This window comes from Mytilus edulis, chromosome 8 (assembly GCF_963676685.1).
Source record: "Mytilus edulis chromosome 8, xbMytEdul2.2, whole genome shotgun sequence".
Classification (NCBI taxonomy): Eukaryota; Metazoa; Mollusca; class Bivalvia; order Mytilida; family Mytilidae; genus Mytilus; species Mytilus edulis.
In genome coordinates this window covers 39,994,362-40,020,946 of record NC_092351.1, presented here as the reverse complement: position 1 = coordinate 40,020,946, position 26,585 = coordinate 39,994,362, and the positions used below count along the sequence as shown (strand labels likewise).

The 26,585-nt window shown below is 32.3% G+C and overlaps 1 protein-coding gene across 1 annotated transcript; it reads left to right on the top strand.

Annotated features, from left to right (window-relative positions):
• On the top strand, positions 1 to 26,585 carry LOC139485545 (inverted formin-2-like). The gene is made up of 15 exons (XM_071270100.1): positions 1 to 757; positions 916 to 1,947; positions 5,823 to 5,938; positions 6,402 to 6,561; positions 11,299 to 11,480; positions 12,011 to 12,090; positions 12,632 to 13,215; positions 13,658 to 13,821; positions 14,762 to 14,926; positions 20,343 to 20,600; positions 22,473 to 22,654; positions 24,126 to 24,249; positions 24,795 to 24,959; positions 25,599 to 25,680; positions 26,011 to 26,585. Exons 2-15 carry the CDS (start codon positions 1,494 to 1,496, stop codon positions 26,169 to 26,171), a joined length of 2,877 nt encoding a protein of 958 aa, XP_071126201.1. The 5' UTR covers positions 1 to 757; positions 916 to 1,493; the 3' UTR covers positions 26,172 to 26,585.

Genomic DNA, 26,585 nt, shown 5'->3' with positions numbered 1-26,585 from the left:
GATTCAATGTTTAAAGGTTTGTTATTCTAACTTTGTATTCATTTTACCTCTTTCATTAGTTACGGTGTAGTAAAATAAAAGCATATAATAGTAAAACTTGTCAAGCTAGGAGCTTCCTTGTTTGATAAGATTTGTTACCTGGGACTGAAATTTATAAAAAGTAACGATCAATATTTCAATCATACAAATAGTAAAACTTTACTGTACTAAGATCAAAATTTATATGTTTACATCTATATACGTCCTCGTTCTTTTTGTTGAAACGTTTTTCGAGTCACTGATTTGAACATACTTTGCTTCAGTGATTTTCATTTTAAAAATTTTTGATACTAATGATTTTCCTGTGAAATATGTACATTAATACATATTGAAGTAAGTAACGGTGTAAATTATATGCATGTAAGTTCATGTAAAGACACAGGTGAAAAGTGTACACTGGGAAAATCTATTTTAATGGATATAGTACAACTACATCATTAGAAATTCATCAATGTAAATATGTAAAGATATGAATGTTAATGAAGCTAAGTAAGGCGTGAAATGAAGGAAGTTATATAGTTTACGCTTAATAATACTGGTCATTGTATTGAGTGTAAACCAACCTCAAGGTTAGGAAAATATTCGTACAGTCTATAGAAAAGTTTACGTTATGTTCAACCTATATACATGTACTGCTGGATATTTTGTATCACTGGAAAAAGTTATAGTTGACGCTTAATAATACTGGTCATTGTATCGAGTGCAAACCAACCTCAAGGTTAGGAAAATATTCGTACAGTCTATAGAAAAGTTTACGTTATGTTCAACCTATATACATGTACTGCTGGATATTTTGTATCACTGGAAAAATTTATAGTTGACGCTTAAGAATACTGGTCATTATATCGAGTGTAAACCAACCTCAACATGCTCAAGGTTAGGATAATCAGGAACATACATATTGACCGTTAGATATTCTGTTCCCAGGGATAATATTCGTATAGTCTATAGAAAAGTTTACGTTGCATTCCACCTATATACATGTTCTGTCGGATATTTGTGTATCACTGGAAAGTTGTAAAATGATAAAACTTTTTTGATATATATGTATGCGAAGATTGCTTGGTGAAAGAATAGATTGGGCATTAAACCAAGAAAAATATTATAATTGAACTAAAGATTAATGGTTGTCTGTGGGTGAACAAATTATCATTGTGATGGAATTTGAAGCACGTGCATGAATAACAACAAACGCATATGATGCACTACTGTGTAACATTTGAAGTGCGTTTTTATCAGTAAACAGGAGTGTGTACACAATCTTCAAAATTTTACAAAGAACCGTGTTGAAATATATAGATAAACAAGAAAACTTTTATCGGATTACTGAAGATATAGATATTGATATTTTATGTTTTGAATGATATACATGGTATATTTAGATTGTGATAACATTTCTGGAGGAATTTGTGCTCTGATTTAATAAAGGAGTAGTTATTACACAGACGTTGAAGATGAGTATGAGAGAGCAATCAAAAGAGGAGAAAAACAGTCGTTTTGCAAACAAAAGAAAACAAAAACGGGCTCAGAGACATAGATCCGATGGATTTATGGTTGGTAAAGATATCGATAGTTTCGAAGATGACGACGAAATTAAAATGGATGCTGTTAATTTTCTTATGTGGCTGAAAAATCCAAATCTTCAAAATTTGGTAAAATTAAGGAAATGTATTAAATCCAACGATGTTGACTGGATGACAGAATTTCTACAGTTTGACGGCCTAGGGATGCTATTCCAATGCCTTAAAAACTTAGGGGCTTATAAAACCCATCATCTGTCGGATATGGTTCTGAAGTTAGAATGTATAATGTGTATTCGAGAGGTGGTCAACTCACAAAGTGGTGTAGATTGTTTATTGAAAATAAAGGAAAGAAAAGACAACATTTTTGGGCGGAGATTTGCTTCAGGTATGTTTTACGTATAAAGGAACAATGAAGTTTTTATTTTTAAACGATGTAAATTTCGTTTAGTCAATTAAACCAGAACTATACCCATAATGGTTACATATATACAGATATCTTTAAATAAATTTCGAGGGGCGAATTGATTTTGACATGAATAACTAAAGCAAATAAATTATAATTAAATCACGAGTTTGTATTTCTTCCTCAACTTATTCTTAGCCTGATAGCCTTGAGAACGTTCTAAAAATTACGATGCAAGTCACATTTGTCCAAAATCATGAAAGAATGTTTTCTGTAAATTGTATTCACTAATTATAGTTACCCTTGTTACAAGTGATGACGAAGATCAATCGCTTTTGACATAATTAACTAAAACAATTGAATTATAATTAAATCACGAGCTTTTATTTCTTCCTCAACTTATTCTTTGCATGACATTCTTAAGTCATTATGGTCACTTTTTGCGGGAATCATTATGGAAAGTTTTCTTTGTACACTAATAATAGATATAATAGTTCAAGTGATGATGAAGTTAAGTGGTGAACTTCTACATGTTCTAATTACAATTGTTATGAAGTATCTTTATTTTGATATTAACAGACTACAATGTACCAGTCCAGTGGCGGATCCAGCCATTTTAAAAAGGAGGGGGGGGGGGGTTCCAACTATACGCTCCCATTCAAATGCATTGATCGGCCAAAAAAAGGGGGTTCCAATCCCCGGAACCCCGCCCCCCCCCCCCCCCCCCCCCCCACCTCCCTGGATCCGCCACTGCAGTCCTTGTCTGTAAATGTGCACTCTGGCTTATCTTCGATCTCATTGAGTACTGTAATCAGTCTCAATATAAAGGAAAGTACATACATCATGTACATTAACCAAGTAACATTATTAAAGTCTATTTCTGATCAGTCTTCTCTTATAGATAGTGATCATATGATATACAAGTTATGGAATTGTGTGTGGTATGATTACCGATGAGACAACTTGTCACCAGACAAATTTGCGAGGGAATTATAAACAATTAAGGATCAACGTACGGTCTTCAGCAATAAGTATAAGTCTAGCACCGTATATTCAGATATGAAAGTATTTTAACAATGACAAAATGTTAACAATGCAAAGAGTAAATTAAACAAAAAGTCCAATTTATACTGAAACAATAGACAGAAAGAAAACAAATCGACATGTCCGACACAGCAATTAAGAACAATCTTCTTCCTTGAGACAGGCACACGTACGCGAGTTTCGAGTATATTATGTTTGTGACCGCTTTGACTCTCCCCTTTCCTTGGGCAGTGGTGTGTCAGTAAAACAGAAGATCAAACTGTATTAATGTGTAAAATACAGTTGGAAAGTACTTGACCCATTAGGTTGGCACAAAAAACAACACTCGTGACGAAAAGACAAAAGCATATAAAAAGACAAATATACATAGCATCGACCATTTTCTGTTTAAGAAAGCTATTTTAAAGCAAAAACAAATTTTGATAATAAATAAACACCACACTCAATGCAAGCTAGCGAACAATAAACCACTGCAGCGAACAATAAGATGCATCAACCTAGCGAAGAATAAGCCTGGTTCAATAAACCATAACTATGATGTTTTTTCGACTAGCTTATCAATAGTGTACATATAACGGATTACGTTGCGAGACTCTATTTAGAGAGAGTTCTAAGTTCATGACTGAATGTAAAAATAATTTTATTGAGTTCGGTGACATTTATTTTAATGCTTTAAACGCGTATATCGCTATAATAAATCATTCCTGGTAAATAAGATTGTTAAGTTGTGGTCATAATAAATCAAAAACACAATGTTTTCAAGGTTGCTACTTTTATTGATATTTAAAACATCTGTGGCAAAGGTAGACAAAACAAAAGTTGACAAAATAGAGATACCAATAATACCACCATTTATCATCTTTCTATCCAAAAAAAATCTTGTAAGGATCGCGTATATGACATTTAGTGTTTAAGTCTGACATTCAAAAGGGGAGCTGCCCTATCCCGATCTACTATTCAGTTATTATTATTACTTTTTTTTAATTCGATGAACATTTTATGTTCTCATATTTCAGTAAAGTTTGGGAATTTTTTTCTTCAAATAATGCATCTTAAATATTTTCGCTACGAGGCAGCACTCACACCAACAAAGTGGAAAGGGATTATTTTAAGTTGTAATAACTTGTTTCCCAATCCATTATAAATAAATATGTTTAAACTAAACCGTATCAAAAGAAAAAGATAGACAATTTTTCATAACAGATGTAGCCGGATTTACGCAAACAAAATAAAAAATATCAAAACATGTAAAATCATATTCTTACTGCGTTTTAATCACTAAATAATTAAATGCGTTATTCGCTTGTATGTTGTTACATTTATTTTGTATATTTCGTTACATAATAAGTGCTAGTACATGCAAAAGTGTAACTGACAGTACTTTTATTAACAAAGAGAACATCGCAAGATCATGATGGATAAGATGTCAGACAGTGAGAAATAAATTGTTTCTCAGGTTTTACATTGTGTATTACCTTGTGTTATGCACGTGTGCATCCTTACATGATTTATTTTACCTTGCAATTCATGTCTTTTCTTTGTCTATCATTATACCAAGAATTTTGTATAAAATTGTGTTTTTGCAAATCTTTCGTAGTAATTTGACTTTTAAGAATAATTGGCATATAAATTGTGAAATCACATTAACTTAGAAGAACCTTAACATCTGATTGATTTAAATGCAACAATTTTATCAAATTCACGTCGTAATTTATTTATCAAATGTTATCAGACGAAAGGGCAAACAACATATCTATGCAAATATGTTTAACTGTTCTACAAAACCTAATTGATTGATGTATTGATTTTTTGTTGCATAACGTCCAGTGGCAAATATTTCATGAACGTTCAGACGAGATCAAACAAGCAATACATATAATAGTCAGATCCTGTAATAGGGGTTGTTATTGAAAAAGAGTAAATTGGATATATAAGTATAGAAATTAAGCCTTGCGTTAGGCCACATGCAGAGCACTCAGAGAGATATTTAAATGGCTCTTTGTACTCTCCCTTCTCGAAGCATTAGTAAAGGTGGCACGGTAGTATTTGCATGCCAGAATTTAGGTTGCTCTTTTGTGTACCCTACTTAGGTTAATGTATCTAAACAGTGTGATTGGACAAAAAATACAGTATCAACTGAACATACTTTCTCAAACTGAGGGATGAATCAGGTGTAGAAAAATATGAAATAATTTTACATACATATGAAAATGAATTTTTGAGAATTTTTTAAAATTTTGTATTCACTGCACCATAAAAGACCTAAAAGTACTAGTGGCCTTAGGTTTTTAAAAATAGCAAAAAAAGTAAACGGTCATGATACGTATTCAAATTCATTTCTGAATAGTAAAATGAAAAAACTTCAGTTAACTGTGAATGTAGAATTTTTTGCAGTGTTAGAAAGTGGTGAAAATTCTAAAAAGGCTATCATTATCCCTTATGGGCCAGGAAATACTACCGTGCCACCTAAAACGTCTCCATTACGACAGGACGTGTATGCGAATTTTAACTCTCTAATAACTTAACGGACGCACCTCCTTGGTAAGTTTTTATTAGTCTACCGATCGGAAGAAGACCTAGAGTTAGCATATTTCTATCTCCTCAGGTCCCCTAGGGACGAAAAGCTAATAATTTTAGTTCAATTTTAAATTGATTAATCAACCCAATGTAAAATTTTGTAAGTTCAGCTCTAGACACATACAATGTAATGGTCAAAATTCAAAAGAGGGACGAAAGATACCAGACGGACAGTTTAACTCATAGATGGAAAATAAATGCAAATGATTACTAAACTTAATGTTTTATAATTTCAGCCCTCGACACAAACAACGTAATGGTAAAAATGCAAATGTTTGAACTTTTGTCAGCTCTGTGTGTTTACTCTAAAGAAGGTTTCTATCTGACATTAGATGCCATGGAGCAATACAGGGTAATATTAATAACCACGTTTTTATATTTCTTATTGTATTCCTTATGTTAATTTAGTATTTGAAAAGATCAAAGATAATTTTTGGGCTATTGTCATAACTGAAAAATGTGCATATACGCGAAATATTTCAATATGCCAATCTTTTAATAGTTGAGCTATGCCGTTCGAAAGTGAATTCGGGTGGGGTTGCGCTTACCAAATTATTATATATTCTTTTTTGGACCATAAAGACATTTCAGTGTCTTCAATGAGATAACTGACATTTTTTATTGGCGGGGAAACCGGACTGGCCAGGAGTATCCGGAGTGAATACTACTGTGAGATATTGATATGCAATTCAGTATACTTTTTTTATATACAAATAGATAATCTTACAATAAAACCTAACAAATCATTTAAGTATTGGTAGTTGTGACTGCCAAATGAATAAATTTATTGAAGTTCTGTAATTTATTTTTTTTAGATCTGGAGAAAGCTGCCATATAAATTCAGTCTTCTGATTAAGGAACTTCGTGCTGCCGATCTGACAGCGTACAGGACAACACTGATGGCTTTGGTCAATTCTATTGTGGTATCAAACGAAGAACTTCATGACCGACATCGTGTACGATGTGATTTTGTATGTACGTGTAGTTTTATTTTTTTATACTTTATGTCCGATTTTATGATTTTCATTGAGCAAAGTTGACTTGAATGTCCAATAATTGACCTGAGGCTTTTTTTAAGGTGGAGCTCAGGCAGCTCCATATATTGTTAAGTGCTATTTTTCTACACGTTCTACTTGCTACCGATACCTCTAATGTTGCCTACTTGGCCGTCTTCATTTCGAACTCCTTGATCCGCATCTGCATCCGATCGTTCGTTGGTTCGTCGTTCGCGTGTCCATATCGTTTCATATTTACCTAACAAACAACTAATAATTAAATTGTTCATATCCCAGATTCCTTACAATAAATAAATGAAAGGACAATGATACGCAAAGAAATGAGGGTTGTATGACTTATTTCTATATTTGTTATTTTTTAGCGGTTTTTTTTCTATGTCGTAGCAACCCATTAAGGCCAAATAAAAAAGTATTTGTGGTTCCAGTTACATCTGAAAAAAAGTTAGGGTAGGTAGGTAGGGATTTTTTTTTATTTTATGTGGGTTTTTTTTTTACATTGAGTCTATGGGAGCAACATTCTGACTTTAACAGTGCTTAATGAAAAATGACAATAAAATCTTTAGGGTAGGCTATTTTTAAGCCGAAAAAGTAGGGACGGTAGGGTTACTGGAACCACACATATATTTTTATTTGGCCTTATCAGTATTCTTAAATTTTGGTCCATTGTTCTCTATTCTGTAAATCCATCCTTGTAATTATAAATAAGGACCACTTACTATGAGGCATGTGCAGAATAACATACAGTAATCAATTACACTGTGGTTTACTTATACAAGTCAATGTTTGACATTTACGCCACATGCATTCATTATAATTTCACATGTTTCCGTATCCTATACTATTTAATATAACTACTGTGTGATGTAACATGTCCAATTATCAGGATGTAACCTGACTAGACATATTCATATATTTATATGAAATTTCTAACTAATTGAACGCAAGTTCTCCTTAAAAAGACAGAAATATACAATGCCACGACAAAGTGTCTAGAATCTAGATAAGTTATGATTGTGTTCAAAAGTATAGACATTTCACAGTTGGTCCGTAATTCACGTGTGTGTAGTAAAGTCTGAATTTTAATTAAATGAACGTAAACGCATATTTATCAAAAAACATATATCATGCATTTGTTCAAAGTCTTGTTAAATTGAATAAGAAATATATTAGGTTTTATTACTGAAGTATGATTCGATTGGTACTAATGAATAGGTAGACCATTTCATAGCCAATAATACTTTTAAAGCAAACACATTTTGTCTGGTGTTGTCTTATGTGTCACCTCTTAATGATTTATTGTTATTTGAAGCATTTGGGGTTGATGTCATATTTTAATGTTTCTGCTTGTTTTTAAAGAATCTGCACGATTCAGAGTTTGAAATACTGTATAAATATCTGTCTTCTTTTGAAGACTATATATATATATTGCGCTCTAGATAATATAGAGAATGGAAATGGGGAATGTGCCAAAGAGACAACAATCCAACCAAAGAGCAGAAAACACTGAGCCGTTTTTTTTGTGTTATTTTTGACGTTTTGTTGCTGTTTTGTTAAAATATCATGACCCATATCTTCTTTTATTCATACTTTCAGAATGTGTTGACACTATTATCCAAAATTACCAGTTGCCCTTCAAATCTTTATTCTTTTTGGCTTAAAAAGCTCGCATTGAGAGTCTCAATGTTGTACCATTTTACCGCATCTGTTCTGTAAAAATGTTCTTCGAGAATTGTACAATCGTACGAAGTTGTGTATTTAGTTGCTTTTGTATGAACGCTTGTTGTGTGGAATGTAGTCGGAAGTACAGCCACCGATATCAGAGTTTTCATATCTAAACTGCCTCTATTCTTTGATACGATCTTAACTTTTATTGATTTTTATTGTGCAATTTTCTTTATGCAAGAACACTTTGCTATTCTACTGAAAGACACGAAAACGTTGGGACTAAGGCGCTAAAAGCGAATCCATCCTTTATGTGAGCAAATAGAAAAAAAGAAGATGTGGTATGATTGCCAATGAGACAACTGTCCGCAAGAGACCAAAATGACAGAGACATGTACAACTATAGGTCACCGTACGACCATACCGCATAGTCAGCTATAAAAGTCCCCGATATGACAATGTAAAACAATTCAAACGAGAAAACTAACAGCCTTATTTATATATAACAAAAATAAAAATAACGAGAAACAAATATGTAACGCATAAACAAACGACAACCACTGAATTACAGGCTCCTGATTTGGGACAGACAAAGTCTGAACTAAGTATGTTTTTATTGTTAGTTACATGTTATTGTTTTATTTTTATTTGTTTTGTCTATTTTACTTGTCAAAACTCGAGATGGTTTACAATCTGAAATAGTGTGTAGTCAATGAACTTTTTTGAAGGACTTACTGTCTTGACATCTATTTGCTGTGCTGTTGTTGTCGTTGGGTTGCTTTGTCATTGACGTATTAACTTTAATATCTTCTTTTTTCATATTATGGATACCGTATTTTATAACATTTCATACAAACATTTATTTATAAGCACTTGTAAATTTTCATTTCATGTATTACTGTATGTAATGAGATAAGTACTTGTATAACTGAAGGTACATTTTTATTATCCAAGCCTTATTTGACATATTATGTTATAAATATTGTAAATATTACGTTTTATGATTATGAAGTGACATTCGGATCACAATGAAAGTTTTAATTCACTCAATTGCTTGAGCAACGCGTATTATTTCGCTTTCTATCTTCACTTTGTAGTCCCATAATGTAACTTTATAATAATTTCATAAACGAATATTTTAAATGTTAGGCATCACCCCCCCCCCCCTTTTTTTTTTTAACTTATCCCTTGGGTTTTAAAGGCAATACATATATACTTGTTGCAATTCAATAATATGAATAATTAATATGTTAACATTACTGAGCTGAAGAAAACAGAATTCCACGTCTTTCTTTCTCTTACACAATGGAGAAGATTTAATGTGCAAAATGCGTGTTGTTATGATTTAATTTGTTTGACGAATGAAACTTTCTACATGTCTACAAGTGTCCACTTTTCATTTCATACAAAATAAATGTTCAACATCTGTTCATCTTCTTGTAAACAGCTGTTTTCAGTTCAAAATAAACATTGTTAACATCTGAAATAATGAACATACTAAGCAAATATGTTCCATTAAATTAGCAGTATTCTTTTTGACTATTGCACTAATTGCATGGCGATTTCAACAGAGCACGTGTACGTACATTTGCGACTATCGAATAAAAATGATCTGAAAATCTATAATTGAATTTTGATATTTACGTCTATCTTTTAAGGTGGTACCCAACACTTTCACTTAAATTAATTTGGCTCGTTTAATTTTCATAAAATTTTGTCAAAGTAAATAACAAAAATATAAAAATTTAAAAAATTTTGAACCAACCGTTTTGTCAGAAAAATTACACTGGTTATATCCTATAGCAATTTGTCAAACACCAGTAGCTTGATATTCCTTTTACAACACAACGTAATTAAAACGTTTAGCTGACTTTACAGAGTTATCTCCCTGTAGTGTTAGGTACCACCTTAATATCATGTATAGTCTTGAATTTCCTTTTGTTTTTGTTTTTTTGTGAAAACGTTTTACTTTTACAGAAAATACAATTGTCCTCAGTGAAGTGTTTATGATAAAATAGTTCCATTGTTTTTCTGTTTAGAAATTCTATCAATAGTTGATCATAGTTACATGAACGAAAACAAATATCTTCCTTTAATTATATTATATTCGAGATGACATTTATGTATTAACGAATGTATACAGACTGAAAACCATAATCAAATACTCAAACAAACATAGTTCCATAGTTTCATAGTTTATTAAAGAAAACTCAGCCGCAGAAGACTGCGTAACAGGAGCATATTATACACAATACTAATCACATCATATTTCATAATACATACAGTATACATTTTTAAATTATACATCTTCAGAAATAAAACTTTGTTTATTGCAATTTTAAATCAGACAAGCATCTTTTCTACCTTTTGAATAAAAATTGACAGCTTAGACAACACATTATTATTACAATATTTAAGCATGCCCAGTACTTTTTTAACATTTGGATATTATAAATAATATGGAAGTATCAACTTCCACCTTAAATCTTTAACTTCACAATTGGTACATATACATATATAGTGGTACACATCCCCAAGACCAGCTTTACAAAGTGGACAAATTCTCTCATTTCGTGGTACATTTCTCCATCTTCCTGTTTCAATGGGAAACACACACACGGCCACGCAGTACACGCTGATGCCTTCTCTTGGAACAATAAACTAATCAGGTTCGATCAAATCTTGATGAGCAAACCCCTCATTATAACTGTATCTATAATGTAAACATTATAACTATATTTATAATGTAAACATTATAACTATATTTATAATGTAAACATTATAACTATATTTATAATGTAAACATTATAACTATATTTATAATTAAACATTATAACTATATTTATAATGTAATCATTATAACTATATTTATAATGTAACATTTATAATGTAAAAGATACAACTTTAGTGTGCTGGATTTTCTTGATGTGTTGAATACCCATTGGTGGCCATTAGTCGAGTTGTTGTCTCTTTGACACATTCCCCGTTTCCATTTATTAATTTTGACAATAATTTTATGAATTATATTTTACAGCACTAGGAATTCTTGATATTTTGATACTGTTACGACAAGATGTTGATCCAAATTTAACCGTGCAGTGTGACGTATTTGAAGAGGAATTAGCAGCTGACAATGAGGCTCTGGAAGATCTTAGAGAACAAAGTTTAGTTAACATTCAGGATCCTAAAGCACTTTTTGATGCTATTGACAAAAAGGTAAAAAAGTGTAAATTATTTGAGTTAATATTTCTTAATTGTTGGGTTATATTGATTTAAGAAAATAACTCTGCATAACATATAGAGATTTTATTTTAAAATGTCTGGGATTTATGTTTTATTATGAGTATATTTTCAATTCGATTCAAGCCATAAATATTAGATAATTTGCTCGAAATAGACGAAATAACTTCTAGACTATTCAGCATGAAGTAAAGATATTGAACGTTTAGTGCATTCTTAGTTTCTTTTCGACTTATGCGTTCGGATGTCACTTTGGTATCTTTCGCCTAATTTTTGTTGTAGTTGAAAAAGATAAACAATAGAGGATGCAAGAAACATTTGTTTTCTTTTAGAAATTTAAAGAAAGTCGAAAAACTTTAGAACATAAGTTTTAAAACACCCTCATTGACTTTATTACAGGTTTCCCATACACCCCTGTCTCACTCATTGTTGAGTATACTGTATAGTCTGTTTTAAATTGATCTTTATCACAGTTACACTTAGTATCTATCATGATTTTATTGCAGGTTTCCCATACACCCCTGTCTTACTCATTGTTGAGTATACTGTATAGTTTGTTTCAAATTGACCCACATCATAGTAACAGGTAATATTTTAAATATAGTTTATATGATATAATCTTTAGCCATATATTAGACATGTTAATTTTATTACGTCAAAGTATAAAACATACAATGCAGGTTAAACTTATTTTTAAGATCGCAAAGAAATCGCTTGACATAAAAAATTTATGATAACTAGTAACCCCCTCCCCCCACCCCGCGCAATGCGTTGTAATGTGTTTGGGGGATTAGAACCTCTGTTCTTTCATATTCTCTAGCTGTGGTAAAACATATGTAATCAAAGGTGTTTTAGTTCTGAGACTGTTATTCGGAATATGTTTGCTTGGGAAACTATGGTTTTCGGTGACGTGTCTGCAGAACCAGTATATTTAGTCACTTGTGCGGACTGTTTTAAACTATCAATTTTGTAATTGATGCCTTGTTTTTGTTAGGCAATACAAACACAAAATAATTGCTACTCTCAGTGCTACATGCATTATGATAAAACGTTTATAGTTAAATTGAATTTTATTTCAATAACATCTTCCATTGTACAATATTTAACGTTTTTATTTTTTAATGTAGTGAAGCCACATGGACTTTGGTAGAAAAACTTACGCAACAAGCAATAAGTTTAGATTCTTCAGAATCTCACCTTAAAAGAGGCTTATCAATAAAAACACTCCGACGAGAGGATAAAGAAGTTCAAACCGATGACGACCTTCCTCGCATGCGAATGTCAGTGGCTAATAGAAACAAACTCGCAACAGAAGCAATACAAGCCGTTTCATCAGCATATTCACAAGCAACAGCGGATTTACCAACTAAAGAATATAAGGGTTCTACTGCTGCAATGCCTATGACCTCAGGACCAATTGTTGTGCCACCGCCTCCTCCCCCGCCACCACCACCTGGCGGTATTCCTCCTCCACCTGGTGGTGTTCCTGCTCCACCACCACCGCCTGGTGGTATTCCTGCTCCTCCACCTCCGCCTGGTGGAGTTCCTGCACCGCCGCCGCCTCCAGGAATGGGAGGACCTCCACCTCCGCCTGGTGCACCAGGGGCACTGAAGCCTCCAAGCCCTCCTCCGCCAGCAATCACAACACCGGATCCACATTGTAAAATGAAGATCTTCAACTGGAACAAACTACCTCCTGCCTCTTTTAAAAGTAAATATGGATACGATACCTTTCAAACCAACAATATAACTAAAATTGATCTTTGAAAATGTTTCGTTGTAGCAAAAACCTTTACAGTTCTCATAAGATAATTCTAATTTGAGATGCGGTTAATTTATAGTACAGAAAGAAGATAAAAAAAATTGTTGTTTACAATTCTAAAGAAGAGTGAACTATCCTATTAGATTGTTTAATTTAAAATTATTATTACTGTTATCTTTTAGTCTTTTTAGATACATCTTATTAACATATTTCAACAATTACCATTACTTCATGAAAATAACTTTTCGTGACATGCCAAGACCAATAGAACTTGCTAATCTTTGGTCATAATACATGTATACATATCATTTATCGGCTTGATGTATTGTCACTAATGAATAGTTCATATATATCATTCAGTTTAAATAACAACTTCTAATTATATTCACAGAAACCAGCGTCTGGGCAGATGTCCTTGGTATGGAGGACAAGGTAGACGTAGAATATCGGAAGTTAGAGGAATGGTTTTCACAAAAGCAAACGGCGCCAGCTGTTCTATTGAAACCAGAAAACAATCAAGCACAATTAGCAAGAAAGCATTCCACTTCACAAATGGTATAATATTGATAATACGAACACTTTTACCCGGATTCGTGCTGGATAAAAAATTCCAAAAAGCAATTTAGCATCATGCCTTCATAAGTATAATACAAAATATCAATGATAGATTGCATATATTCCAATCACCTTTAATACATATCGTTTGACATACGTTAATTATTCTAAATGGTTGGGTTTTTTTTAATTTAAGCAGTTTGCGTTCTGTTAGTAGTAAAGATAATTGCTTCGAAAACTGCAAACATTATACGTTAACAGCCAATCAGTCTACAGTATTGCTGATATGTTGTTGTTACATCAGGATTTCATGTGTACAGTGAAATAAAATTTCTAACAAGTTTTTTTTTTTAATATTAAAGTTAAACATTTTGAGGAGAAAAAATATTAGTTGACTGCATAACAAAATTTCACAAATCGGAAGATCGACATGGACGTTTATTTCACATAGTTATTATTGCGGTTTATATAAGATATGCTTCAAGGCAGTTCATTGGGTAAACAACATCCGTAGAATAAGCAATTTCTGGATTAATGTAAGCAAAAACATTATCAAGGTAATCGTAAGTTTCATATAACCTTTAAATTAGATGGCGTTAAGACGGATCTTTACTGAATTTGGTCAGGAACTGTGATTTGTAGCAATCAGGAACAAGCCTGCTATTATAAGCGCACATGCAGTACCCATACCTGCAAGTTGTCGGTAACTTTATTGCAACATCGATGTTTCATATTGAATTGTTGTGGTTTTTTTTAAAGCTGACTATACCGTATGAGTATTACTCGGTGGTGAATGCCGTTTGGTGGTCTATATTGCGTACATCAACGTAATTTGAAATCTGTTTGATAGGTTTTTTTTTCTGTACAATCTCACTCTTATATAGATATTGTCAAGAAGAGCTGTCAAGTTTGCATTAAACATGTATGTTTCGTCTTATAGATTTCCTTACTAGATGCAAAGAAAAGCATGAATGCGAATATATTCCTAAAACAGTTCCGTAAACCCCCAGATGTGATAATACAATTAATAAAAGAAGGAGATCCGAGATCAGTTGGTGTAGAAAAACTTAAAAGTTTGAACAAACTTCTTCCTTCATGTGATGAGGTAAGGCGAAATTATTTTTATCATGAAGTGTTTAAAAAATTGTGATGCTATTTCGATTTTAGATTATGAAATATCGAAACTCATATTGACCTAAGCAAATTTCACCAAACTATGGAAATAGATAAGAATTTAAGAGGAATAATGCATTATATTCAGTGTGAGTTCTGCTAACGGTACATTACGAGTAAAAGGAACAAAGACCATTTTATTGAACACAAAAGTATGTTCTTTATTAGGATTGCTGTAGCAAGATTTTTTACAAAGTGAACATTGAAAATCATATGTCCAAATGAAACAGTCAACGATGGGAAAAAAGATGGAAAGACAACATAGTCGACAAAACGCAGCATACAAATTAAATAATTGAGCAACACAAACTCACCAAAACGTGGGGATGACTAAATGTGCCCTGGAAGGGAAAACTGATCCTTATTATCTGGAGGTATCCATCAATTTGCGCTTTGATAGTACATATTCTGTGATGACACAATCTATAAAAAGTGGACGTGAGGGTTGTTGCAACAATGTCAAAGTTTTCGTTATAAAATCTACCATCGTATCTTTTAAATATGATCTACATTTGAAATTTATTGTATAACAATTCTTTTCAAAGTGTGCAATTGAAAACAAAGGCACCAGTATTATTAAATCTAGTATTTAACACTTTTTGATTAAAATAAAATCGAGATCAGTCTTTGTATTTTTATAAACTTAAGGACACATTTTTTTCCGAAAACGGCGTTTCATAATTTTTTTACATATTTTAGAGCATACTGATTAAAACAAAAATTGTTTATTACATATTTCGGAACAGGCAAGTAAAACTGCATGGGGAAACTCCAGTCGAAATGTGAAACAATTGCTCAGATTGTGGTAAAAGCATCAAACTTTGCAGAGTGTTAGTTGAGGTCATAACTAACATTTATAGCTATGGACCCAATTCAGAAAAGCAAAATGGCGGTTCTGGGCGGCCATTTTGAAATCATGTCCAAAAAATCAATAATTTTTTTTAGAAAAAATATGAAAAATATGTTACTAAACTAATTTTGATAAACTTTCGTATTTCTTATGACAAAGAATATAAACTGAGGACTATTGAAGTATTTAGTGGCCATCTTGAATGGTGGCCATTTTGGAAACGTAAATTTGCAATATATTATTATTCGCTATCCTAAATTGTTTTTTTGAATTAATACTAAGTTTTATATGCATTTACAACTAGTTTTGCTAATCATTTATTTATGACTGTTGCTTTTCATATAAGATATATTCACTAAGTGCTCAAATAAGGTATGCATATGTTAACAAATAAATGTAAATGTTGTATGCTTACAAAAAATGACTGATTACCAGCTCAAATGGCTATGTCTGCTCTTTTTGTATTTGTTTGGCATTGTAAATCATCACGTGTCCTCTCTTCCCGTTACGGAATTCTTTCCAGTCTATCTATTTATTAGATTTTTTCAGCTCTAGTGATTTTGATACCTACGTATTTTTCCTGTTCAACATACAGTGCTCATATTTTATATACACATTTTTTTTTATGGTAAAAAAGTACCTAAACCCTACATGCTAAACTGCAATTAAAAGAATTTACGTATTTCTTGATGAAGGCCATGCAATGGGAGAATCACAAGACAAAAGGTACTAATCCTGTCAAGGCAAATCTTAATATATATAGTCAGGAAAAAACACAATGAGTCACAGATTGAAAAAAAAACCAGTAGAATAACCAGCCACAGTTGTGATGAATCAACAAGAACAATGATTGCAGATATTTCTTTCTTTCTTTGTGATGAGGTATCTGACTATCATCATGAAGCATCAACAATTGTGATCGACATTAGAGTATGTGACTGTCACTTGACCTACTAACCATTGTTCTTTTAGCCAGACTCAGTGCTGAAGATTACAAGATCTACAATATTTCAGGAGCCGATCTCATGCTAAATGTTTGTGAAAACTGCACGACAAGGCAATTAGACAGAATTCGAGATACAGAAAGAAAGTCAAGAATCTGTTATCCATTGCAACGGGGCTTGCCAAAATAATAGAAAACTGTGACGGCTCACAGTCTGGAACAGATATTGTTTTAATATTTGAAATTGATGATATGGATAAATGGTACAGTAAACGTCCTTAGTGAGTATTAGTTGTCATGGAAGGAATGATTAATACAACATTTATGAAAAATTAAATAATAGCTATCATAGATGATATGCAAGCACACATAAAAGGTTGCGTCTTTCTCTGGATTCTCAATGACTATGTTAGGGAAGTTCTGAAACAGGCCATGTCTTTTACAAATTGTTAACATCGTGATGGGGAAGGCCTCTTCATAGTCAAAGTCACTAGAATAGTTTGAAGAGTTCGGCTTGCTACTATAGAAAGGTTTACAGGGACATTCATTGTAGGCTTTCAAAATGAATCCATTCCACAATCTTTTAGACATCTTACTCTCTATCGGAGGACTGAAAAGTTGCAGTTGTATCCTATCGATGACGAGTTGCACAATTGATCTATTATAGCTGAGAAATGGTGAGTGTTGTCTTCCACTCATCGATATTACTGGATTGTGTCTCGATGTTTAGCCATCCTGTATCATTCATACTAAGGAAACTTATGTCTGGTGAACTGATTCGTGTTAAAAGCTGTTGTTGAGTGTCCCTGTAAAGCTTTTCTAAGTATCAAGCATATATAGTTTGCCTGCTATGGCTATGGTGATACCCTTTAATTATCAGGTCTGTTTCAGAGCTTCAAGAATACCTTTGTTGAAAATCAAGAGAACTAATTTATCTTGCTTGTATGCTTGCAGATATCCTTTGTTAGCTACATTCCTATTTTGTTAGATGCGTTGTATCAGTCCTTCCTTTCATGATAACTACAAGTTGTTCCAGGCGTTTATTGTACAATTTAGCGTGATCTGCAAGCTTAGAGATTGGTACAATACTTCTGCCAGACCGTGTGCCGTCAATCTATTTTATTATTTTGGCAAGCACAACTCCAAGGATAAAAGATTCCTGGCTTTCTTTCTGTGTCTTTTATTCTGCCTATTTGCTATGTTGTCAAGTTTTATCAATCATCAAGCAGGATACTGGTAATTTGACATCTCCAGCTCTAACTTTGGCTAAGGAAATATGTCTTGTAGTACAGGCGCACAGTCATGTCCCATTTTTGTCGATTTTTAAATTTCGAAGTATCATGGAGATCTTCAGATACATCACCACAGAAAAAAATGCATTGCAGTCATTGTTTGTGTTGATTCAGTATTACTTAACAGTGTCTAGTTACTTCTTGTTTTCTTTCAACTGGCAATTTATCTTCAACATCAGAAGTATGTTTTCCCTTTTACTGATGAAATATTTTGAGGTCTGAAAATTTGTTTGACAGGATTTGTGCGGTCTGGAGTGCTTCTGCAGTTCCATAACCCTCATTTATCTGTTTCAAACTGAGCTAAAGGAAAACCAATTCAAGAACCAACATCGTTGTATGTCTGCATCAAAAAGAGTGATTGCCAGCTCAAATGTCTATGTCTGTTCTGTTTGGATCTGCTTGGCATTGCATGCAAACCCTCACATGTCCTCTCTTGCCGTTTCACACATTCCTTCTAGTCTAAACGCCCATTATGTTCTTCTGATATCTAGCTCCAGTGTTTTATAAATCTACAATTTTGATCTTTTCCAACAACAACGTTCGGTCATAAATTATATCATATATACGTAATTTCTGTTTTAAAAAGTTACTTGGGCAAACGTGTAAGTAACAGTTAGAAATTCTTATACTGATATCTTTATTTTGTAAACATGTGCATGCCTTATCTGACCATTTTATAAATATCCAATGCATATTAGTAAAAAAAGTGTGAATGCAAACAGTGTGAATAAATAAGATTAACGAATAATGTTATATTGGATTCATGTTTTCAAAATAGCCATCATTCAAAATGGCTACCAAAAAATCAATACATATGAAGTCCTCAGATGACAGTCCTTGTCATCTGTGATGAATATACCATATGACTTTATAATAACTTCCTGCAGCAAGCGCTTAACTGATAAGTCAAAGTGAGCACGGTTACTAAGGAAATGCAAATGTGTAAAGGCAGTATTAAGTTGTACTACTCTATGTAAATGTGGAGGACAATGTGATAGAACATGATAGACAGCGTGAGGTTTGACAAATCATGTACATTTCATTTTTGTTAGATATTGTTAACGTCAATTGAGAACATTAATTACTTGTATGATATGAAATTCATTATGTCTGCAATCAAGGTTTTTGAAAGTTGTTTCAAATGAACAATATCAACAAAGCGAATTATCCTGTAATCAGCCAACTATTATAAATGACAGGTATAAAAATATTTTCTTGCTTTTTTTATACTTGTAAAATAAAATTATCCTGTTATTCTATGTTGAACAAGCGGTGGCACGAATATTGCTTTTAGAGTAACAGCTCATTTTATGATCTTCTTCGTGGTCGCGTTTTAACTATGTCGATTACTTTTGAACATTAGAGACATGTACATTGTCGGAAAATATAAAGTAATTTGTACCCTCAACGAAACAGAAGAATAACTCGGGGGGAGGGGTTCATATGCTCGCTTTTCGTCCTGTTTATATAGCTCAAACAAATACATTTGTATATATCTTCGACATTGGTTTTTTTTTTAATTTTCATCGAATAATGACTACCTTTTTTGGCTTAAAAAAAACAAAGATTTTCAAAATGGCCGCCATTCAATATGGGTAATATTTCAAAAAACTTTGTTCAACAAGACAATTGGAATCAGCACTGTTATTCTGTTACCCAGGTTTCATGTCAATATCTTCTCTCATATTATTTTCATAATTGTTTTTATTAATCTATAGAGATCAAACGGCCGCCATTTTAAAATGGCCGCCTCTTCCGCAAATTTCGACTTTCAGAGTGGGTCCATAGCTTAAAATGTTGTCCATGACATATTTCATGCTTTTACCACAATCTGAGCAATTTTGTCAAAAATCTGCACAAATCGACTGGACTATAGGAGATAAATAAAGGCAACAGTAGTATACCGCTGTTCAAAACTCATAAATCCATGGACAAAAAACAAAATCGGGATAACAAACTAAAACCGAGGGAAACGCATTAAATATAAGAGGAGAACAACGACATAACACTAAAATGTAACACACATAGACAAAGTCCCACGAGAATAACAAATATAACATATTATATATAACAGATAAACATTAAATATGTGTAATGAAAAAAATATGTCAACGATTAGGACCGATATCAGTTCACTGTAAGTCTGACTGCCGTCCAACAATAGTAAAGTAATATACTTTACACATCTTTTCTGATTTTAATACGCGAATGTCTTTATCAATTAAATTTAATTTAATTATCTAAATTGCAATATTTCTTATAGGTAGACACCTTTACACAGTTTGAAGGAGACAAAGAGAGACTTGGTGATGCTGAAAAGTTTTTCATGGAATTAATTAAACTTTCAGAATATGAATTACGGATTGAAGCAATAATTTTGAAAGGAGAATTTAATTCTTTGATTGGATCAATTAGACCAAATATTCAAATTCTGAATCAAGTTTGTAGAAAGCTTTATGACAATCATTCGATCAAATCATTTTTTCGTTATATACTTCATGCAGGAAACTTTATAAACAAGGTGAGTTTACCGAATGGCCAATTGAATTGTTACTCTCGGAACAAAATGAATAGTCTCATATTTATCTTCAAGCGTGTTCGGTGTTACACATCCTTAGCTATAAAACATTTGGGTTTTATTATGAATATAAATACACAAAGTGCTTTGGACGCACGTACTTAAATGTTATTTTCATTTTAATTTTCATTCCCAAAATATGCCTTAGCCTCATGTGTTTACATCGAAAAAGCCTGATAGAGATGTCATAGTTTAATGTCTAGAAAATTCCTACGATTATTTGATTCAATGTTTAATGCACCTTATGTTTTGTATCAATCAGATTATGATAAATCTTAAGGGAAGACGAAGGTCAATTGATACATAAGAGGTGATAAAAAGGGAATCTATTAGTGTCGTTTCTAAAGCAAGAAACTTTGATTTTTAAAATCATGTTAGTAAAAAAATCTAACCATTGAAATCTATCACACTTTCAGGGGAAAATATTTAATCGATTGCTTAAATAGTTAATCCCTAGATAGTAGATGATCTTCTGGTATTTCAAAAATATAGAATCCGTATCTATAATCTACAAAATTATTGAATCAGGATAAACAAACCGAGGGAATGGCATGACCATCGACTAGAATAAGTAACGTAGAGGATTTTATTACATTCATTCGTTTTTCGCTGTTAATAGTTATCAAAGGTATCAGGATTATAATTTAGTACGCCAGAAGCGCGTTTCGTCTACATAAGACTCATCAGTGACACAAATGATTCATCAAAAGGGTTGTGTGGAAGTCTTTTTTATCAAATATACCTGAGCCTCCAGTAACAATGTGCAAACATGTATAAATAAGATATAATATTATGTAATTTTACATATTCTGTCAAACGTTGATCATGTATCGAAAAGTCTCACTATTTTGTGTATCACTGAATGCAGTTTAAATTAAATAAGTTTAGTTTGTTTGATAGTATTTTCATCAGAATTAAAATAGCAAAAATACCAAACGTCAAGGACAACTCAAAACTGGAAGTCCCTTGTCAAATGTCAACTTTAAAATCTCAAACACATTAAATGAATGAAAAACAACTGTCACATTCCTAACTTGGCACATGCACTTCCTCGTGTAGAAAATGGTGGACTAAACTTAATTTTATAGCTAGATAAACATTTTATTAGTTAGTTTGGAAAGACGGACACACGTGTTTTTAAGTGATGTTATAAAATGGATAATGCATTCCAAGCAAAGTATAACGAGACGACAAATATATTGGGTTAAAAAAACAAGTTTTTTTTTAGAAAACAGAAGGAGAAGATTACAAGGAGATAACAAAGTAGATAATTTCAACAAAACAAACAACCCCATAACCAAAGTTGCAATTATTCATCCAACAAAAACATCACCTCATAAAAACATACGATTGAACAACACGAATCCCACAAATAATCGGCGGTGAACTCAGATGGTCAAGATCGGCAAGTAGATCCTGTGCCACTAGTTTTTTTTTTATTGCAGATAAAAATCTCTAAACGAGTTCTATTTGGGAATGTCAATATTGAAGAAAAGACAGATTTGTGATTGTCGACTAAGTCATGAAAAGGTCAAAACAACAAAAAATTCCGATCTTCAAGCGAAATTCAACTCGGAAACTCCTTTTTCAAAATGCAAATTCAGGAGCTTTAATACAACAAACGAATGGAAAACAACTTGTCTCTATATTTCAACATTTATCACAATTCATACACATTTGCATACGAAGAGTTTCAAAACCATTTTTTTCTAAAAGCATTAGTTGAGATATTGAAATTAGCTGATAATATTTCGATATTTGTATTTTCATCTTTCTAATTCGTAGTTTTGAGATGTTTTGTCATTTATATTGTAGAAAAATAATTGTGGAAATGCAATAGGATTTAGAATAAGCTCACTGAAAAAGCTTGTAAATACAAAATCTAATGTACCTAGAATGACATTACTACATCATCTTGTTGAAGAAACTGAGAGAAAAAATAAGGATACTTTAGGTTTTGTTGATGATTTACTTGACCTTCTCCAGAAAGCTGCCAGGTAAATTTCGATCATATCAATTTGAAAAGTACAAACATAAATCGATAAGAGTCCATAAAACCGGACTTTTAAAAAAGTTAAAAATTCATTGAAAACAAAATCGAGTCAAAGAAAAACTCAAAAACAAAATAAAGCGAAAGTTCATGTTAAACAAAACAATGGCCACACACACTGTTCATCTGCGGCGGAACGTAACGTGTCGATTATCAATTACGAAAATTATGCGTTATTTGTTGGAAAACACAATAGTGTTTTTCAACCTAGATTCTTCCGAAACGTGTGGTCTAATTTTTGATAAAAATCGTTTAAGATACCCGGATTATCATTATGTACGCCATACGCACGTTTCGTATAAAAAAGACTCACCATTGAAGAGTATTGAGGACAAAAAGAACCTCAGATAAGGTGATCCATTTGTGGGGAAATAACATCTTTATTTTTCTGAATAAAGTTGTGTTAACAGTATGTTTATACATATAACCATATAAATGATATTTCATGTCAACACATAAATGCCAACTAACGGGCTGTTGATGACAGCGAGGGAAAGATCATCAAAAACATTATTGTTGTTGCCATAAACAAGTACATTTTAAACTAGTATCGCTATGATAATATATAATATATTATATTTCATATACAAAATACAGAATACAGAATATTATCCCCGGCTTAGTACATTTCTAGTATTTTGATTTAGTAACACACGTCGTTTCAAAACCCATACCCCTAGGTGTTGCTAACCCATATATCCGGACATTGCTAACCATAACCCGGGGGTTGGGGGGTGTCTTCACGCGCTTGTTTCTTATTTCCATGGATGTGCAATGTGAAATATAGAATCTGTAGGTTATACATGATGTCTGTAACTATCTATTTCATTTGCACTCATTTTAGTAAATGCATCACTTGGCTGCCACATTGTCAAGGAATTGGACTACTGACCTAGCTATGCAAATGACCCACGTTGGCGTCACGCCGTCTATGATGTAACTCTCACAACATTAAGCGCCAAATTCGACCCATTCCAGTTTTTGTCTCCGGATTAAAAACGTCTTATATTTGACTTCCTGTAGGGTTCTACCACAGGTAGTACCCTACACCCCGTTAAAATATGTCAAATTCCCAAATTTCAATAAAAGATTTCAAGAAAACGAAAAAAAAATCCGTTGCTTTCACGTTACACTTTGTGATCGAATTTCTTAAATAAATTGCCAGATATGGACTAAGACCAGGTAAAATCGTTATCTAAGTTAATATCCGCAGATATACATATTTCAATACTCTTCAGTACCATATACACCCTTTGGCTACGCCTCAGGGTGAACTTGTATACTTCAGGGTGCTAAAATATCCATATCTACGGATATGAACGCAGACAACTTATATTACTGCAGATGTTTTGATTTCAGTGCTACTGTCTCATTGACGTTAATCTCAAATAACTTATTTTGTACCTTGAAAATTTTAGATTTACATTGGCACAAACCGTAGCAGAATTTAACAACCTTAAAAAGCACGTCCAAAACATAAAGAGTAAAGTAGATAAGGTAGAAGATGAGGAAGTCAAAGGACAGTTTGCTGATTTTATGGCTGTAAGTTTTGATATTTTTCATTTATCTACAAAAAAAATCTTTCGTTGATTTATATTCAAGACACCGAATATATTTTAAAACAGACAGAAGATGTCAAGGGAACGTTGAAAATTCGTAAGTCGACGAAAAACTGAAAACGCCTTGGCAAAATACGTAAACGAAAAAGAAAAAAAAGGACCACAAAAGCACTAAATAAAGAAAAAATTGAGATTGAGCACCAAAATTCAAGATTGAATCTGGTGCTCCGGAAAGGTTAACAAGAAATACTACTTTAAAAGGCTTCATAAATGAGGCATTGTATTAAGTTTATTCCTATAACACAGATTAATGTAGCAGTTGTCTCTCTTATACAGAATGATATGATTGTTTATTCGCAACACGATTAGTAAAATTTTGAACATTTCTTGTTTTTTTTCTGAAATATATTTAACGCAATAAATATGATAAGTAAAAAGTTTAAATGACCTTGCTATTATTTTTTCCATTTTTTCTTTAAAAAAACCTCGCAATATGCAAACTAGGGTAACGTCTTTTTCTACTAATAGGAAGCTATGAATGATTTGGAAGACGTGGAAGAGGGAATTAGTCGTGTAAAGGCATTATCTACTAAGATGGCTGAACACTTCTGTGAAAATGAAAGATCATTTAGTTTGGATGAATTTTTGGAAACATTCAAAGAATTCACTGAAAATATCAAGACTTGCCAACAAGTAAGATCCTATTTTTTTTTAATCATTAACGTCTATTTTAGTTTAAGCATTCGATCCACCCTTTTCTACATTTTAGAATGCCTGTACCAAGTCAGGAATATGACAGTTGTTTTCCATTCGTTTGATGAGTTTTATCATTTGATTTTGCCATTTGATTAGGGAATTTTCCGTTTTGAATTTTCCTCGGAGTTCTGTATTTTTGTTATTTTACTTTTTATTTTATATTGGTGAGAGAACTTCATTGCAAAATTCTATATGTAAATTATGAAATGAAGCATACTTAACTATATCTGTATACTCCTCTATTTCAAGTTTAATGATATGGATCCATTTATTCAAAAACCAATCCATCATAGGATGTTTTTTTAAAAATGCTATGAACACCTTACATAAAACATCATTTGACTTCATCCTTATGTAACAGATTTTGCTATACTGCATTTATATTAATTGACATTGTGTTATCTTACTTTCAACCGTTGTTAATCATTTTCTTCTAGTATTATATTTTTCGTACCTGTCTTTAAAAATATTTTTTTACGAGTAAAAAAATAAGCAATAAATAAGCAATTATTGAAAACAATAGTATTAAAATGTAAAGTATGTTGATTATCTATTATTGTAATGTATTGCTTGAAGGAACTGACAACACAGAAAGAACAACAGGAAACAGCAGAGAAAAGACGGAAAGCTCAGGAAGAAATATATAGCAAAAGGAGAAGTAAGTAAATTTACTATAATAAAGAACAGTGTAGCAATGCATTTTCACTAATGATCGATTGATTTTTGGCTGCCTAACGTATAGTGGTAAATACTCTAGTTCTCAGGCTCTTCTGTGAAATACGATATGATGCAGTTAGTTAAGACAACCGTAGTTTACCGATATTCAAATCTCTTAAATCGAGTCTATAGCTTTTAAATGAGCCATACTGAGTGTTTCGATATCCAATGTGTTTAGACACACACACACATCGTATACGTTTCGGTAAAACACACTATGTTGAATGTGACTTTACTTTGGTTTGAAATAACACATGTTTTTCTATTTCAGGTGGTAACTTTTTACATCCCAGTAAATCTGAGGACAAGAAGATTGTTGATAGCATTGTTAGTGAAATAAAACAAGGAAAAGTCCTTCGTCGTCTATCCTTAAGAAAGAAGGAGCCTGTTCCGCTCAAATTAAATATACGTCGGGAAGTTAGTCATTTGTAGTTACATATCATGGTAGATACAGAAACTATTGCGTCATTTCATTTAACCAAATGATAATTAATAATATTCTGTGATATGCAATTTTTAACTACAGTATTTTATAACTGGACAGTGTTCAAATAAATTTTCTTGCCAAATATTTTTTTCAGTTACATCTGAATCATTGCTGAAGAAAATTTCATTGTGAATATTGTGTATATGTCATGCATTTCAACCTGATTAAGTGCTTGTTTATATTTGAATGTAATATTTATTTATATTATCGTAACGATCGGATATTTCTAACCAACATTGTTTCAATTGTCTGTACAGTATATATATTGTTATCTGAGAGTCGAACACCTTATGTTTTTTATGCATTACGATTAAAATCTGTTCAATGATAGAAATGAAATAAATCTGCAATAATTTCAA

Bases quoted from the DNA above. Each gene is read 5' to 3' on its own strand.
- LOC139485545 (XM_071270100.1), top strand. From the start codon at position 1,494: ATGAGTATGAGAGAGCAATCAAAAGAGGAGAAAAACAGTCGTTTTGCA. The intron at 1,948-5,822 runs GTATGTTTTACG...TTATAATTTCAG, and splicing joins TGGGCGGAGATTTGCTTCAG to CCCTCGACACAAACAACGTA. The intron at 22,655-24,125 runs GTAAATTTCGAT...TGAAAATTTTAG, and splicing joins CTTCTCCAGAAAGCTGCCAG to ATTTACATTGGCACAAACCG.